This window comes from Hevea brasiliensis, chromosome 5 (assembly GCF_030052815.1).
Source record: "Hevea brasiliensis isolate MT/VB/25A 57/8 chromosome 5, ASM3005281v1, whole genome shotgun sequence".
NCBI classification, from domain to species: Eukaryota; Viridiplantae; Streptophyta; class Magnoliopsida; order Malpighiales; family Euphorbiaceae; genus Hevea; species Hevea brasiliensis.
Window position 1 is genome coordinate 9,108,619 of NC_079497.1, and position 17,787 is coordinate 9,126,405.

General features: G+C 31.8%; 1 protein-coding gene and 1 pseudogene across 2 annotated transcripts; both read left to right on the plus strand.

The window, feature by feature from the left end:
- On the plus strand, positions 1 to 6,588 carry LOC110641812 (uncharacterized; annotated as a pseudogene).
- Positions 6,589 to 9,018: 2,430 nt separating this feature from the next.
- On the plus strand, positions 9,019 to 17,167 carry LOC110641831 (uncharacterized). Of its 2 annotated transcripts, none has more exons than XM_058146891.1 (12): positions 9,019 to 9,264; positions 10,246 to 10,412; positions 10,821 to 11,502; positions 11,633 to 11,717; positions 13,338 to 13,425; positions 14,016 to 14,200; positions 14,336 to 14,468; positions 14,871 to 15,007; positions 15,137 to 15,211; positions 15,873 to 15,998; positions 16,129 to 16,192; positions 16,817 to 17,167. In XM_058146891.1, exons 2-12 carry the CDS (start codon positions 10,268 to 10,270, stop codon positions 16,867 to 16,869), a joined length of 1,773 nt encoding a protein of 590 aa, XP_058002874.1. In that variant the 5' UTR covers positions 9,019 to 9,264; positions 10,246 to 10,267; the 3' UTR covers positions 16,870 to 17,167. The 2 variants fall into 2 exon arrangements, with proteins under 2 accessions (XP_058002874.1, XP_058002875.1); XM_058146892.1 differs by lacking the exon at positions 9,019 to 9,264 and adding an exon at positions 9,997 to 10,143.
- Positions 17,168 to 17,787: the final 620 nt, after the last annotated feature.

The following is a 17,787-nucleotide window of genomic DNA, read 5'->3' on the forward strand; positions in this document are numbered from 1 at the left end:
ATGGCTTGCGATGCGTGCCTCAAGAACAAGGAAACAGGGGGCTTTCACTTTCCTCCAGCTGCGTGTTCTTGTCTTCCATTTAGCATAGAAAGTTCATGTGATTTACAAAGGCAAGTATGCAGTTGGAAGGGTTAGATATCCACTCTGAACATCCAGCCAAATGCTAAATGAAGATGTTCTGGTTCAGAAAGGGTGACAAGAAATGTGGCAGTGGGGTTGCTGCCTTTTCTTGTGATTAAGAGTCTGTTTGATATTTCTATTAGAACTGTCATTAAAAAAATTCTTCAAAAATGTTTATTTGAGAACATTAGAGGGGTATTTAGTTCACCTGTTGAATGCAGCTAATTGTTGATAGACGCACAAAAATAAGTGAATTAAATTGTTTGGCAAACTTAAAAAAATAAAGTTGATAGCTGATGGGTAATTGATATAATGTCCATCGGCTGTAATTGTATCACCTCCATTTTTAGAATTATTTCTTATCAGATAGCTGATTTGAAGCTTGTTTGGTTTAAATATTAGATATAGCTAATGACTGTTAGGTGATAGCTATTACTATTTTTTTATTAACAATTAAAATATTTTTAAAGTTTGTTTTATCAATAATAAGTTTTTTATCAATAATAATAATTATTTTATTTATATTTTTAAAGTTATTTAATTATTTTTTAAAAAAATTAGTTATTTTTTTATTTCAATGATAAAATAAATGATATAATATAATAAATTAATAATTATATATTTATTTTAATAATTAATAAATGATATAATATATTAAATGAATAATTGTATATTTAATTTAATAATATAATAAAAAATATATTATAATAAATTTATAATTTTATATTTATTTTAATAATAAAATAAATTATATGATATATATTCTTATTAATTATTTCACATATTAACAGCAATGACTAAATAAAATTTTACTAAACAATTAATATAAATCAGCTATCAGCTAACAGTGATAGTTATCGATTAACAGTTAAATCAAATAAATCTTATAAATTAATTCAAAATTAAATTTAAAATGATTTAGCTATAAAAATTTCAAAATAATCAAACAATTTCTTGCAAATAATATTTTTAAATAGTATTAAAAGTGACTTATTTTTTTGTCGATTGATACATGTAAAGAGAGGATCAAATTGAAAGACATAATTCAAGATTTATTATGTCCTTATCACTAGATCAAAATCAAATGAGCATTAAAAATTATATTTTTTAAAAAGTATTATTTTCTGACTTTCAATTTCAATATCATCTCGAATTGAATAAGAACCTTATAGTTTCCATGAGAAATTTGCTTTCATGGATTCCATGTTATAACGGAGGCATGCGATGAAATTATTTCTAGTATCATGTTTACATTTCTAATATCTTAAAAGGCAAAACTTGAATTTCTAATTAATAGAAAAGCTTTAGAAGCTGTTCAATGGCTGCCATAGGTGTTTTTGGTGTGGACAAGCTAGAGGGACAATATCTAGTGTCCTGAAGACGAATCTCAAAGGCACAAACACGCTGCAGTGTATCAAGAAGTTAGTATAATCATTCTTGATTTAATATAGAATTCTAAAATTAATCTGATTAATTTAAAAATCTTAAATGATAAATATAGATCTAAAAACATATTAAAAGAATTTTAATATATTATTTATCATTAAAATCAAATAGATAAAAAATAAATTTTACATGATATATGTCACTCTAAATAAAAATTTTAAATTTAATAATATAAATTTATAAATTTATATTTTTCAAACTTCCCTGTCATCAAATCCTAGGTAACTTTGACTTCCACCGAGGGAAACCACACATCGTCGTTTATTACTGTTCCATCCTCGAAGGAGAAACGGCTCGCTATTTACTTAGCACCGATGATTGTATGTCCACGGTTGCCCCATCAGACAACTTGTCGTTTTCCTTCATTTGTGATCACAGGTTACTGGTTAGTAACGGAAATCCGTTTAGGACTCGATTCCTAGTTGTCATCTTCGTTCCCTCTGATCAAGAACTTCTCCATTAACATCACCAAAGTCCAAAGCCCATAGTTCCATCAAGTCGTAATCTCTTTGCCTCAGTAGACATGGGCACCAACTCCTTCACAATGCTAATATTCCAGCAGACCCATCAGGCAAATTCCTCACCACTAATCGCCATAAGAACCCTGTATGCCTCGGCCGTGACTCTTCCACTTCCATCTCCGCGGAATCCCATCTTCGCGCGCTCCAGTGCCTCCGAGAATTCAACCAAATTCTCAAATTCCCCCCCGTAGGACCCGCTGCGTCACCACTGCAGCAGTGCGAAGCAGATAATGGAATTGAGCTTAGCGCGGGAATACATGAAACTATTGTATTAGATGTTGCTTTGTCTGGTGAAGAGGAGGCAAGGTTTGTATACAATGGTGTACTCCAGTTTTTACCGCTTCTTGAGAAAAGAGTGTTGGTTGTGGATATTGCAAGTGGGTCTACTGAATTAGTCATAGAGAAGATGAGAAGTGTTATTTTGGGGGTCTCTTTGAAGTAGGGGCATGTGGGTTCGACTCAGAAGTTCGTTAATAGTGGTAATGTTTCGGACATGAGACAGTTCGTTAGGTTAATTATAAGGGAATCTGGGTTGGTTGATAAAGTTAAGGAGTGTGGTTTTGGGGTGATTGTTAGGACTTCAGGGGCTATAAAAGCAATTGAAAAGGCTTTCTACTGTATTTATGGACAATATTTGGTTGACGGTAACAAGGTTTTGTTCACGAATTATAACTGCGATTGAAAGTTCAGCAATGGAGAATTGAGGTGTTGTGGACAGGTTGTGTAAGGAAGGGAAGGGAGAGAGGATTCGGAGGTATGAACTTTTCAAGAGAAGATCAGAGTTTATTGTTGCTGGTGCAGTGTTATTGGAAGAGATATTTGAGGTGCTTGGAATTGAAGAAATGGAGGTCTGCGTTTGCCTTGGGAGAGGGTGTTATTGCTGAAACTTTGGCTGAAGTGTTTGATGGTTATAATTTGAATGCTAATGTGAGGTGGCAATCTGTTGCAAGGCTTGAGCATGGTTTGGCTACAAGAAGACAATTAAATCTGTAGCACAATGTGCTATCATTGCCAATGTAATTCAAAACTTCCTAGCTTTCTTTATTTTCTAGAATATATACTTTTTGGCTTTCACTATGAAAGTTCATGTTTTGATTGCATGATACATTCTTGTATCTAGAGTAGATTGCAGATCTTTTGGCATTTTATTTTATTTTTTATTTGAAAAAGCTGCTTGATGAAGTAAGGCATATTTTTCCTCCTGCAAAAGATAAGCACACGTACTTAGAGTAATTGGTGCAATGCCATTTTTATTGCACATTAGAAATAAATGCGCATTGTACCTAAATGGGTTGAAGTTGCTGACAATCAGGTTAAAATTAATCTCCACCTAGCTGAAAAGGATCTTCAATGTCTTGAAGCTTCCTATTTACTTCACAATATAGGCGCCTCCACTGGTAAAAAAGGTTACAATAAGCAGACTTATCGAACTATTAAGGTATGTACTGTGTTCTTTCAGGACTATCCCCTGACCCTGAGCAAAAACTAATAAAATGTTCACACAATGATTGAGCAAATACTACTCATTATATTTATCTACTTGTGGCCTTTAAAGAACTAGGATATTGTTTGAAATTTGTGAATATGAGAAATTTCTTTGACTTCTAGTGTTCTATGCATGGGGAATTGGGGATGCCTAAGAAATTGTGTGATGAAATTAGAGGTTTTGGAGATAGTTTTCTAGTATATTTCTCAATGTAAAAATACTTTGTACATTCTGCTATTTATACACAAGAATCCTAACTATGAAAACCTAAACCAATAGGAAACTAATAAGAATAGGAAACAAGATGTACAAAAGAGGAAAAAAAAAAAATAATCCCTATAATGCGGGAATTTAATTTTGGGTTTCCAACATTGTGGAACTTCTAATTGGCTTGCATGGTATGATGAGTTGTTATGTCTCCATCTTTGATATTTATTCCTGCCAGACTTATTATTCTTTTTGTGCAGAATGGTGATTACCTTCATGGATATAGTGCTGAAGAGGTCAAGGTATATTACATACAATCTGGTTATCATGCTTTGTACTCAATATGCACATATTCTGAGAGTGCTTTCTGTGCTGATAGAGATTTGGAATTTTGCAGTTAATAGCACTACTTACAAGGCATCACGGTAAGAAATTCCCAGAGTCTGATCATTCCACTTTGAAATAGATTTTTGAAGAGGTGTCTTATATTCTATGTTCTTGCAAACTTCTTTTGTTTGTCTGAGTGGTCAAATGAAAAGAAAGCTTTCATTTTGTAATGCATGTTTCTATATTGATTTCAGTTGAAGTTGAAATTCAGAATTCTTTGCATCATCATACGGATATCTGTCAAATTACAACAAAATGATTGTTTGAGCTTCCGAGATATGGAATTTTTACATTCTTATGGAGGATTCAAACTGGCATGCCACGTTTTAGCATATTGTGCAGATGCTTGTATGTCAAGAATTTATAAAACTCATAATTGAAATTTCATTTAGGCTAATTTCTTCCATTATTCACTGTCGTAATCAGTTTTTTTGGCAAATCCAAACTTATTGTCTTACAATATGTGCACAAGGACAGTACTTAGTGCGACTGAAATTGATGCAAGTACTGCATGAAAATTTTCAGGAATGTGGATAAGTTGTAGCATTCATACAGGGTAACATGTGATCAATTTGTGAAAAGAACCAAATCAATTGTAACAAAATTTGTGAAAAGAACCAAAATTATTCCCTGCAATATGTGTGCATGGAAATGTCTATGTTTGTGTTGTTGAGGGTGATATAATTAGTGCAAAAGACTTTCGTATACATGTAAATCGTTTCATTTAGTTAAATTACCTTTCAGTGTTTTCAAATTTGGTTGCAAAAATACTATTAGCAATGGATTTTCATAGGAACTATTAATAGATCATTACTTTTATAGTTTTTATATCATGAAGTATTGCATGGAAGCTTGTCCACTCAAAGGGGTGGGGGTGGTGTTGGTTGGGGGGTGGGGTGTTGGGGTGGGGGAGGTGTGGGGGGTGGGAAGAAAAGAAAAGAAAAGGATGTAAGATGCATCTTTGAAGTATCATATACGTTTGTTTCATTATTTTTATCTTTGTAATTGATTTTTATAATAAATTAAATTTCTAGGCATGAGAGGACAGATGAGAGCACGAGTAAGAATTCAAAAGCAACACTATGTATTGCTTGCAAGAATTCACGTGGCTTCCATTCTTTGCTTTTGCTGTTGTAGTTGTTATGAATGGAGTTTAGCATCAAACATGATTTTATTCCTTTCTCCCTTTTCATATTGAAGTTTCATTCCAATGCCATACATCTTCTAGGCCCTAAGTTCTCTTGTGCTCCTTAGGCAATAACTTCTATGTTGTGCTGACCCTAAAGTCTTTTTTTGGAAGATATTCAGGGAAGCTGGCAATAGAACTGCTTTAGCTGTGGGGGAGGACATGGAGAAAGAACCAAAGAAAGAATTAGCACAATTGAATTGTAAAATTTTCAGCCCATTACCATTATTTGTTTCTTCAGTAAGTCAGTATGATTAAGATAGTAAAATTCTTACTTTTTTGATAGTTAATTTTGTTCATATTCAGGTATTCCTGCAACAATTGTTGTTTGAGATGCAGTCTTGCACTTTAGAATCATCAAAGCCATGAAAATACTTGCACAAAGGACATCAGTCAATCTCAGTTTATAATAGAAAGTTAGAAACCTATATACCTTATACACTGGATCCCAATAATTGACCTATATTGATTACCCCGGGAACAAACTATACCTGGTATGTCTGCATTGTTCTTGTTTACAGTTTGATTATATGTCACTCTGGTCTCGACCAATTTCATCAAGGTACCAAATGCATATATGTCTCACCTTCCTTTGTTCTTTCTTAATCAGAATACTTACAAACATGTTCTCCCTTCTCTCTCCCTCATGAAAGGGTAGTTGTGTTGCTGAAAGATGCCCTCGTGATTTGGTTCAGGCAAAATAAAGATGAATTGGAGAGAGAAGCTAATATGCAAAATCATATGCTGCATTGCTCATTGCATATGGACACGACTAGTGGATGTTGGCCTCTGATTTCAACTGCTTTTGGGTGCATAGTTTACTTGTTCGTCTTTATTCCTGTACATAATCTGTCTCATTCTTATCCTTGTTGCTAATGTAGCTAGAGAGAGCATGCAAAGGAATTATATGACCGCTTCACAAATGCAAATTAAATTTTGTTAATGGTTGCAGATGTTAAAAGCCCCCACGGTGTTTTCCATCAGGACAATGCCCTGCTAACTCCAACCAACTCATAGAAAATCCTCAAAGAAGCATTATTATTAATTTCCTTTCTAATATGCAGCCTTATTGAAACACAAATCTTGACATTTAACACGACGTGAATAGGTAGATGTCTTCTGTCTTGATCCTTGGAACAGGTATTAAAATTTTCACTTTTATGCTTTCAAGCTTCCAAGACCTGTTACATCTTGATTGGAATCTCATTAGTATACAAAGTTCATGTTATTTACAAGGTTGACTCTGTGAAGTGGACTTGTTGACTAGATAACCCATGGTTGTTTACGTGACATGCACTGCTTGATTTTAGTGTTAACCATGCAAGGTGAACTAGGAAAGAAATTAACCTTTCACAGGGCTCTCGGAATTTGGAAAACTTTTGGTTTTCCATTGGTAAGTAATGCTTCTGTGTAAGGGATCTAGCTTGGCAAATACTCAGTGATCCATACTCTATATAGGAAAATGCAGCATGTTCTCACTAATACCCATTGTTGATAGAAAAATTTATTCGTTAGTTCAAAGGATTTCTATGGTTGTTGTATTTTATTAATGGCTTGTGATGCGTGCCTCAAGAACAAGGAAACAGGGAGCTTTCACTTCCCTCCAGCTGCGTGTTCTTGTCTTCCATTTAGCATAGAAACTTCATGTGATTTACAAAGGCAAGTATGCAGTTGGAAGGGTTAGATATCCACTGTGAACATCCAGCCAAATGCTTAATGAAGATGTTCTGGTTCAGAAAAGGTGACAAGAAATGTGGCAGTGGGGTTGCTGCCTTTTCTTGTGATTAAGAGTCTGTTCAATATTTCTATTGGAACCGTAGTTAAAAAAATACTTCTTGAAATGTTAATTTGAGAACATTAGAGGAGTATTTGGTTCACCTATTGGATGTAGCTAATAGTTGATAGACATACAAAAATAAATGAATTAAATTATTTGACAAACTTAAAAAAATAAAATCGATAGCTGATAGGTAATTGATGTGATGTTCATCGGTTGTAATTATATCAGCTTTATTTTTAGAACTATTTCTCATTAGCTGATTGCTGATTTGAGGCTTGTTTGATTTAAATGTTAGATATAGCTAATGACTATTATGTGATAGCTATTACTATTTTTTTATCAACAATTAAAATATTTTTAAAGTTTGTTTTATCAATAATAAGTTTTTATCAACAATAATAATTATTTTATTATTTTATTTATATTTTTAAAGTTGAATAATTATTTTTTTAAAAAATTAGTTATTTTTTATTTCAATGATAAAATAAATGATATAATATAATAAATCAATAATTATATATTTATTTTAATAATTAATAAATGATATAATATATTAAATGAATAATTTTATATTTAATTTAATAATATAATAAAAAATATACTATAATAAATTTATAATTTTATATTTATTTTAATAATAAAATAATTTATATGATATATATACTCTTATTAATTATTTTACATATTAACAGCAATAGTTAAATAAAATTTTATTAAACAATTAACACAAACCATCTATCATCGGCTATCAGCTAACAGTAATAGCTATCAATTAATAATTAAATCAAATAAACCTTATAACTTAATTTAAAATTAAATTTGAAATGATTTAGCTATAAAAATTTCAAAATAATCAAACAGTTTCTTGCAAATAATATTTTAAAATAGTATTAAAAGTGATTTTTTTTTTCGTCGATTGGTACATGGAGAGAGAGGATCAAACTGAAGTCGTAATTTGAGATTAATTATGGCTTTATCATTAAATCAAAATCAAGTGGACATTGAAAATGATATTTTTTAAAAAGTAATTTTTTTTTTCTGATTTTCAATATCAATACCAAACAGCATCGAAATAAATAAGAACCCCTGTATTTTCCATGAGAAATTTGCTTTCATGGATTCCATGTTATAACGGAGCCATGCAATGAAAAGTGGATGATTGTAATAGCTTTGATCTGGATGACAGGGCTAAATGAGTAACTTCCTTTCCTTTGTTTTTTTTTTTTCTTCTCGGAAAATATCTGTTTGTCATATCACCTGGACATTAACTGATCGTACGTGTATCCGACGTGTCAGGCCTTTCTGATCTGATTGATATAAGTAAAGATAAAATGTTGTGATGACATATGGATACCAAAAAGGATATGATCCTCTTAATAAAACAAAAATAATTGACCCTTTCTGCAAACGATAACGGTGAAACTGAGCCTTCAAATCTGGCACTACCTTAACCAATTTTAGGTTTAAAAATAAATGGGAATTCAAATATTTTTTTAAAATCGAGACGTGGTAAGCTTTTAAAATAATTGTCTTTCCTACAAATTGAAAACTAATGTTTTCTTGGATTTTTTTTCCATTACTTTTCTTCCCTTATATTCTTATCTGTTTAATTATTTTATTTAAATATTTTATTTTTAAATTAAAATAATTATCTTATAATCAATAAGTTTTGGTTTTATTTTAAATCGTGAGACTTTGAGTACATATTTTAATTGGAGTTAATTGTAAAGAAATAATTATTAAATAAGTAATAATTGTATATTTTAATTTTTTAATATTTTATAATTTTCAACCAGCTAACCAAACAAACCATGGTGGGCCTTGAACGGGATGTGAACGGTTGTAGATAGTCCACTCTCCATTAGGCCTAGAGGTGAAAACCAGCGATTTTTGCCCTCCATAAATAGAGCAGCCAAGAGCAGTAGCGGGTGAGGGAGAGAGAGAGAGAGGGAGAGAGGATAAATCGAGTAGGCCAGCAACCATTGAATCATTCCCCTGCTCTTTTTCCTCCGTTTTTGGTGGTTTGTGAGCTTCATTAGACTCCCTGTGGCTATATATGTACACACATACCCGATAGCGGTCGCATTTTAGAATCGAAAGCGAGTTGAAGAATCCCATAGCGTTCTGCTTGGTATGTTCTCTACTCCAGTGTTTTTCGGTTTTGAAGATAGATTACTCGAACTCTGCATTTTCAGAGACTTTGGTTCATGCTCGTTTATTTTCTCAGCACCCAAACAGGCTAATAGTGCGATTGCCACTGCCACGGCATTCTATCTCTCTCTTTTTTTAACCCTCGTTTTTCTTACGTAGTAGTGTCATTTGTTTTTCTATTTAGCGGTAAATGATATGTGATTGTTTCTTTTGTAACATTTGAACCACAGTTGATTTTGGCGATAGCCTAAGGCTTGTACTATTTTAAGGTTTTTCTTTTACGCTCTTCTGTAGTTGCCTAGAAAGATGAACAAGATAACAAGGAAGTAGAAGTTGAATATTATGTTGATTTTAAATTATTAAAAAATTGCTCGAGTTTAATTTTTATTTTATTTGTTTATTATTAAGTTTTCGGGGTTTGGTTGGTGTTTGAACTATCGATGCGGCATTTTTTTTTAAAAAAAAAATTCTTTTTGTTCTTTATCTTGTTTGAGGGGGAGAGAGGAATGCAGGGTTTTGGTTGATATAATAACATACAAGAAGTGGGGAAACAGTATCTAGTTTGTCTTTTCTCTTAAAATATTCTGTTAACTCATTAATTGACTGTTTCTCAAGAGAGACTGCTTAAATTAGTCTTAGATTTATTACTTTCTATGCAATGATTTAGCTGTCTCTAAGTTGTCTGGTCATATAAGGAGAGTTGATTGAATTTACACATGCCAATCAACCTACTGTTGCCCTTCTTGCATAATGTGATCCATATAGCCGACCCAATCTAGTTTGAAATTAAGGCTTAGTTGTTGTTGTAGTAATTTGTCTGGTCATAGTTCCAATCGTGTCATTTGATAAATGAGAAATCGTGAGTTAAATCATTGCATTCTTGTTTATGAGTTGGTATCTTTACACAAATTTATGTTCTGATTTTTAGGGTCATCTTACACTCGTTTCTGTTGTTGTCCAGGATTGCTGCTGATTATTCTGACATGGGTTTGGAGGAGAGAGTTCCAAACCTGCACAACGAGAAAGAAAAAGCTCAAACGTTGACCTTAAGTGTGCATGCCTTTTCTGACTTAACCTATGTTTCTCCCGTAGTATTTTTATACCTCCTGAAAGAATGTTATATTCATGGTAAGACCTGTCATCCTTGACGACTTGATTTTGGAAGTTTTCCCTTGACAATCAGTAATCATCTCTCTCTCTCTCTCTGGCTCTCTTTTTTTTTTTTTTCCAAGAGCCTAATTGTTTTGATTGAACCTAAGTTCCTCATCAAAGTTAAATTTTTCTCCAACATGGATTCTGGTTGAGCTGTTAAATACAATCCAACTGTATATAACTTTTTAACTTTCTCAACATTTTGAGGACTACTGTGTTTGTAAATGAGACTTAGTGTTTTGACTAAAACCTAAATCATGTTTGGCAGGCTGTCACATACCTTCTTTTACAACCATTGCCTTTTGGCTTCTGGTTTGATTTTGTACTTTTATTGTAATATTGAATACTTTCTTGTATGTGATTCTCTATGATCACAATTCACAGGCTCGTGTAAGGCAACGAAAAAGTTCAAAATTCTTCAGCAACAAGTTCATCGGGTACTATATAATTCTCCTCAACCAGGACCTGCCACTTTTGTTATTCAATGCCTGCATGTCCTGCCCATTTTTGGATTATATTCTGAAGGGTTCAGTCACTTGATTGTATCTGCTCTTCGTCGTTTTCTAAAACTGGTACCGACCTCAGAAGACACCTTGCAAGCAAAAGTTCTAGCAGCCAATTTATTTATAGATGTTGTGGGAGGCTTAGTCAATCATGATGAGAGGATAGTTGTCAAGATACTTGAAGGTTTTGATGTCAGGTTGACACACATTGAGGAAGCAATTTATCGATTAAAGGCCCAAAATGATAATAGATTTGACACAGCAAAAACATTTGTTGAACAATATATTTATAAGTTTGTAGAATCTCAGTCGTATATGACAGCAGTCACTTTGCTAGAACATTTCTCTATCCGCCAGTCTGGGCAGTCTTTCCTTCTCAAAATGATGCAGAACAAACAATTTAAAGCAGCTGAAAAGTGGGCAACATTTATGGGGAAGCCAATGTTATGTGCACTTGTTAAGGAGTATGTTGATAGGAACATGCTAAAGCATGCTTATGAGACTATAAAGAAAAACAATCTGAAGGAAGAATTTCCTGATGTATACCATAAATGCACAGAAAGGTATTCTAATTGTATTTCATGTATTCCTTGGTTTTTTTTCTTTTCAGATTATACATTAGGGCTTTGTAGCCTTTAATCTATTTCCTTCGAAAGCAATTAAGCATAACAAGAACATTGCACTGACTTGCAGTTCATTGAAGAATTTAGCAGAAAAGGCATTATGGGATATTGCAGAGGCAAAGACACACGGTGACAGGCAACTTGTTGAATATTTGGTAAGTAAATCTCATAGCTGTGTCATATTCTGATTGTTTGATAATTGAAAATTTTGATCAATTTGCAATCACTAAGGGGAAGACCCTTAAAATTTGCAAGGCTATTAATCATATTATTATAAATTAGTAAATTGGTGATTCTATTGAGAATAAATACGTACTGACTTTGTATTCTTAATACAATTGATAAGATAATCATCATTTTTAAATATCGGTTTGTAACAAATTGTAAAGAAAATTTTTAAATTTGAAGGTTAGATATGTATTTTTAAAAAAAATAAAAATAAACAGCAATTAATTTTAAATTTTAAAATAATTTGATTAATAATTTTGTTTAAATTGCATGTCACATGGTATTTTTTAAATAACTTTGCTAAATAAGGTGGTATTTGGTATGTTGGTCATTTCATACAAGAATGTCAATTTATTGGAATAAAGAAAAATTTTGTAATATTAACAAACATTTTCTCTCTTTTTTTTTTTCCTTTTTTAAAATTTTGATTCTTTTCATTTTCAATTTTTCTAGGCTCCATCAAGATAAATAAAAATCATTCTTAATCTCTATTTTAATAGATGAAAATGTTCAATCAAAGCAATTTGAATTTGATATTTTATGATTTTTTTAAATTTAGGGATAAATTTCAATTCAATTTTATTTTATTTTAAAGATCATTCTAACAAAATAAAGTAGATAAACTAAAATGAAAGTTTAAATATTTTAAAATTTATAAATTGTAAATATTTTATATTTTTTAATTAAAATTATTATTTTTTAATTATTCTGAGTGTCAATCATTCATGAATACACATAGCAATCGTTGGTTAACCATTTTTGAGTCCTTAGCTTTCATATATATATTAGGAGTGAAGGTCTTATGCCTTGTGGGTAAACTATACCTAAAAAACTGAGGGGTGTTGTACAATGGGTTAGCTCAAAGTCTTTAGTGAGAATGGCAATGGGTTTGTTGGGGATCTTTCTTTCCATATCTGATTCCAACTGGATGGGCTTAGGATTATAGTTAGTGGGCTAGGGTAGTTAAAGATATGGTTTTCTGAGCAGAGTTGATTTCAGGATGTTTGTATTCGAGAATTTTTATTGTTTACAACTGCTATTTGTTTTTCTTTCTATTTTCATGTGGGCACTTAAGGACTGCCGTATCCATGTTTAACCGTAGGTTCAAATCATGTGTATGGATGATTATTGAAAACATTATTGGGACTGTGGTAGAATCCTTAAAGAGAGATGCTTAGGTTGAAGATGCCCTATTGGGCCTGTGCTTTACCCAACTCAGCATCATTCCCCTTCTGTTTTGAGCTTTTGTTTTCCTAGAATATTATTTCTTACATTTCAATAAAATTATTAAGTTCTGAGCCTGATTGTAAGAAACAAAGTTTCTGCTCAACTAGCAAAATGCAAATGATGTAGAATAAGTGCATAAGATATGACACAAAATCATCTCAGTTTTACGGTTTTAGAGTTCTGCTGAGAAGGAGAGGAGAGCACATTTGTAGCTGCTTTACATATCATTTCAAGAAATAATGGGAAGTACATATTTTGCTGATTTTCTGTTAGTTTCTTTTGATTAACATTTAAATTATATGTACTAATTTAATTGTAAGGTTTACTTGGCAATGGAGGCTGGTTACTCAGAGAAGGTTGATGAACTCTGTGATCGTTACTCACTTGAAGGTTTTCTGAAAGGCAAAGGTATATTTTCAGCATGCTTGTATATATTTATGTTTTTTTATTCTTCTTTGGATTCGGGTTCCATGTGAGCAAAATATAAACAAAATTTGTGTTTATATACTTTTTTTTGGCTGATTCTTATATTGCTGTATTTTCATGCATGTATCTTCAAGGGTCTTACTGTTGGTGATGTGATAGTGCAACAAAGTTTGAGCACATTCTCAGTCTAATGTGTGCACATAAGGCCTTAGGTTTATGGGTCAGGTCAATACATTATTGCTCAACATACATTATATTGTTATTTCATAGATTTCTGGACTTTGGATGAGTTTGAAGTGTAAACTCTTGTTCTCTAGGCATTGATTCTTTTAGATTATAGCAAAACTACCCATGCTTGCTGCTTGAAGTTTTATTTTTGGGGAAATGGACTGTAGACTGGCAAAGGCTTAGTAATAATTATATCTTGCTGCTATGACTATGGGTGGGAACAAGTCGTGTTAGAAAGCATTTAGCTTTGGCCCACAAGGATGTGGCAAACATATCATGTTAGAAAGCATTGTCGTAGGATAATCATTATATTGTGTATGTAACTTGATCTATTTGGTGTTTAGAACTTGAGGCCAGTCTCCCACATGGTAGGTATCTGCAACTCAATGAATTAGTTGTCGAAGGCTTTGTCTGGGTTGATGAAGTTGATGGCCTGTGTGATGCTACATGCCACATTGAGGGCTGTAAAGTTGTGGGTATTGATTGTGAATGGAAGCCCAATTATGAGAAAGGCAGCAAACCAAACAAGGTAATGACAGATGCCTTTATTATTTTATTGTGAAGGGGGTTCACTTGACTCTACATTCAAAATTTTGATAATATTTGTACGTTTTGTCTTTTCCCCCTTTCTTTCTATAATGAAAATGAGTGTCTTATGTTTCAGGTTTCTATCATGCAAATTGCTTCTGATAAGAAAGTTTTCGTCTTTGATTTGATAAAGTTATTTGAAGACGTACCTGATAGTTTAGACAACTCTCTAACTCGGATTTTGCAGTCTCCTAGAATTTTAAAACTTGGTATGGCATATCTAAACACTTTGGTTGGGGAAAAACCACATTCTATACAATTTTTAAGCCTTTAAATTGAAATCTCTCTGTTGTGGAGAAGAAAAGTGTCTTTATTTGCTTTGCTTTTGCAGGTATTATAAACTCTTAGATTTTAGAACCTCTCACACTCAATTTATTTATCAAAATGAGGCATTAATATATTTGTCAGGTTCCCAGTGGTTAATGGACCCCTACCAAGTGGTCTATATAAAAAGTTATGTAGGACATTAGATGGATTATTGGTGGCTGACGGGAGTGTTCATTATCAATAAACTTTTTCTTGAATATTTTGTTGATGATGAAATATATTTGTTAAGATGGAAAACAATGCTATTTACCCAAAAGGTGCTGATGCCCTTTGTGGATATGTAGGTTATAACTTTCAGTGCGATATAAAACAGTTGGCTCATTCATATGGAGAATTGAAGTGCTTCAAGCACTATGAAATGTTACTTGACATTCAGAATTTATTCAGAGAACCCCGAGGTGGTCTGTCGGGGCTTGCAAAGGTATTTAAAACATTTAAAATACCACCAGTAGCTCCTGTCCCTCGTATATTCTCTTCAGCATCTGAGCTCAGGCTTGTTTAATTCTCAATTTTGCTCTTATACGTTGTTGTTTACATTCTATCATATCAGAAAATATTAGGAGTGGGTTTGAATAAAACAAGACGGAATAGCAATTGGGAGCAACGGCCTTTGAGTCAGAACCAGGTATATTTATTGTTGTCTGTTTACATTGATGTTTCCCTATTTTAATGCTTCTGCAAAAGCCATTGATAGGGAAAAGCAAAGTTTGGTGAAAGTCTTCCCAACTTTTGATTTAAGCTTAATGTTTCGTATGCAGTTCCAACATGCATTTATTCATTTGTGCTTGTTTTTGCTCTAACCATCCAGTGATTTTCGAGTACAATGTATAAACTAACTATCAGTGAGATTTATCTGAGTATTGATATGATACCAATAACTTTTCTTAAGGTTAGAGTAGGGCAAGTAATGAGATATTTGCTTGGTTTTTAACTTGCATTGAGATATCAATAATTTATTTTCCACAAAAAAAAAAAAAGGAAAAGCATGTTTCTGCTTTTTTACCCAAAACTTACATAAAACCAACGCTGTTGCTGGTTTGAATTACTTTTGTAGAGAAATCTGGTTTGCTACATCCCTTTTTTTAGGGTAAGCTTTATGTGTTTTGGCAATGCTGAACTGATATTTTGATGGAAGACAGACTTTCTTTATTGTAATTTGAAGTCTGTTAATTGATTTGTATGTGTGCACATGTGAATGAGTACAAGAGCTGTGTGATTGTTGAACCTTTTGATCTTTATATCCATTTTAAATTTTATATTGGACAAACTAAAGCACTATATTGCAGTTGGAGTATGCTGCTCTTGATGCTGCTGTACTCATTCACATATTCCATCACATTCATAATCATCCTCATCCTCAGCCTGCCAGTGTCTCAGAGGGGCATGACAAAATTGAGTGGAAATCCTATATTGTAAGTGCTGGTGGTAATAACACTGTGTCTGCTTGTATCGTTTGCTGTATGCTAGTTTTGAGCAATAGGTCTTTTATTTATTAATTTTGCATATGTTATATAAATTTTCTTCTCTTGGATTTTTGTATAGGTTTCTTACATGGATAACTTCAAAAAGCCAAAAAAAGGACCTAAAAGTAAAAAGGCTTCAGAAGGTGAGATCAAACAGCACTGACAAACAAAGTTAAGAGGACTTGGCATATTTTTCTTGGCTATCCCATTAGACGATAGTCTTTGTGTACGTATATGCATTTAGTTTAAGAAGATGATTCTGAATATTGATATGGAAAAGAAATTATTTTCTGGAAGTGTGGGACTATTTATAATCTCAATTTGCTAAACGAGCTCGAGGGAGATTCAGATATGAGTATTTTTTACGAAGTAAAAACTCCATTTTTTTTTCCCTTTTGGAGAAAATATGCATATAGTAGAAGAGAAGTTTCAAAAATGTGAAAATTGTGACAAGGAGAGATATTCCTAATATGAGAAAGCTAGAAGAAAATGAAGCTAAGGCTGCTTGTCATACATTCACTTGTTGGAAATTTGAATATTTGGGTATGTTCCCCTCAAACTGGAATAGGGAATTAGTTTTCACCTGTGTCCCGTGAATAGGCTTTACCTTAACATTGAAGAAATAACTAGTTATCAACATATATACAAATCTTGGATAACAAGTACTCCAAGCTGATCATTGTGTAAGATTCATGGGCTTAGCATTTTTTAACTTTTAGTGGTCGTCATGTCACTCCACCAAACAATAGACTCTTTTCTGCTGGCAGATAAGTGGGGTTCAATAACATCTTGCATGACGAATGCTTGTCAACTTAGATAAGGATGAAGAAGCGAATATAGTGTTTGTCCCAAATCCTACTCAAACGAGGAACCAAAACAAAGCATGTGATGGAGGTCCACAAGTCAAATTTTCCATGTCCCCGTATTAGTAATGTGACCAGATGGCTCTGGAAAGTTTCATCGAAGTACATGATAATGGGATGTTGATGACTAGGCTATTGCTTGAGGGCCCGAGGCAAATGAATATTGTTTTATCTTTAACTAGGAATTGTTCGTGCTTTGGCTATTCATAATTTTAGTGTATAAATAATTTTAATTTATATATATTTTTTTAATTTTAATATATATAAATAATATAATGTCTAAATTTTTTTATTAATTATTTCATATTTTATTTTTATTATTTTTTATATAAATTAAATTTTTTTATCTCTTAATTTTTAATAAATATTTCATAATAAAAATAATAAAAATATGATAATATGATAGAAATATTGATTAAAGATATGAAATCATTTAAAATTGATTCAATTATATGATTATTTTTATAATTTTATATATCAAATTATTTATTTCCTTTTAATATATTTAAAAACTATAATATATTTAAATAAAATCTTTATTTACTAATATTAATATTATTCTTAAAAGTAATATTAATGGTCTAAATAAGTATAAATATGTTAGCATATATTATACTAGCATATATTGTAACTTATCTTATAATAATAACTATTTATTATAACATTAAGAGGGTAACTATTGAATAATTTATAATTTACTTGTATATAATTAAGAAATTAATAATTTAATTGTAATTTAAAATAATTAATTAATAAAATTTTAAAAAATTAAAGTTAGCATTAAATAAAATATTATTATTTTTATTATTATTAAAAAATAATATAATAATTTATAAATAATAAATTTAATCACAAAAATTTTGAATTTTGATAAT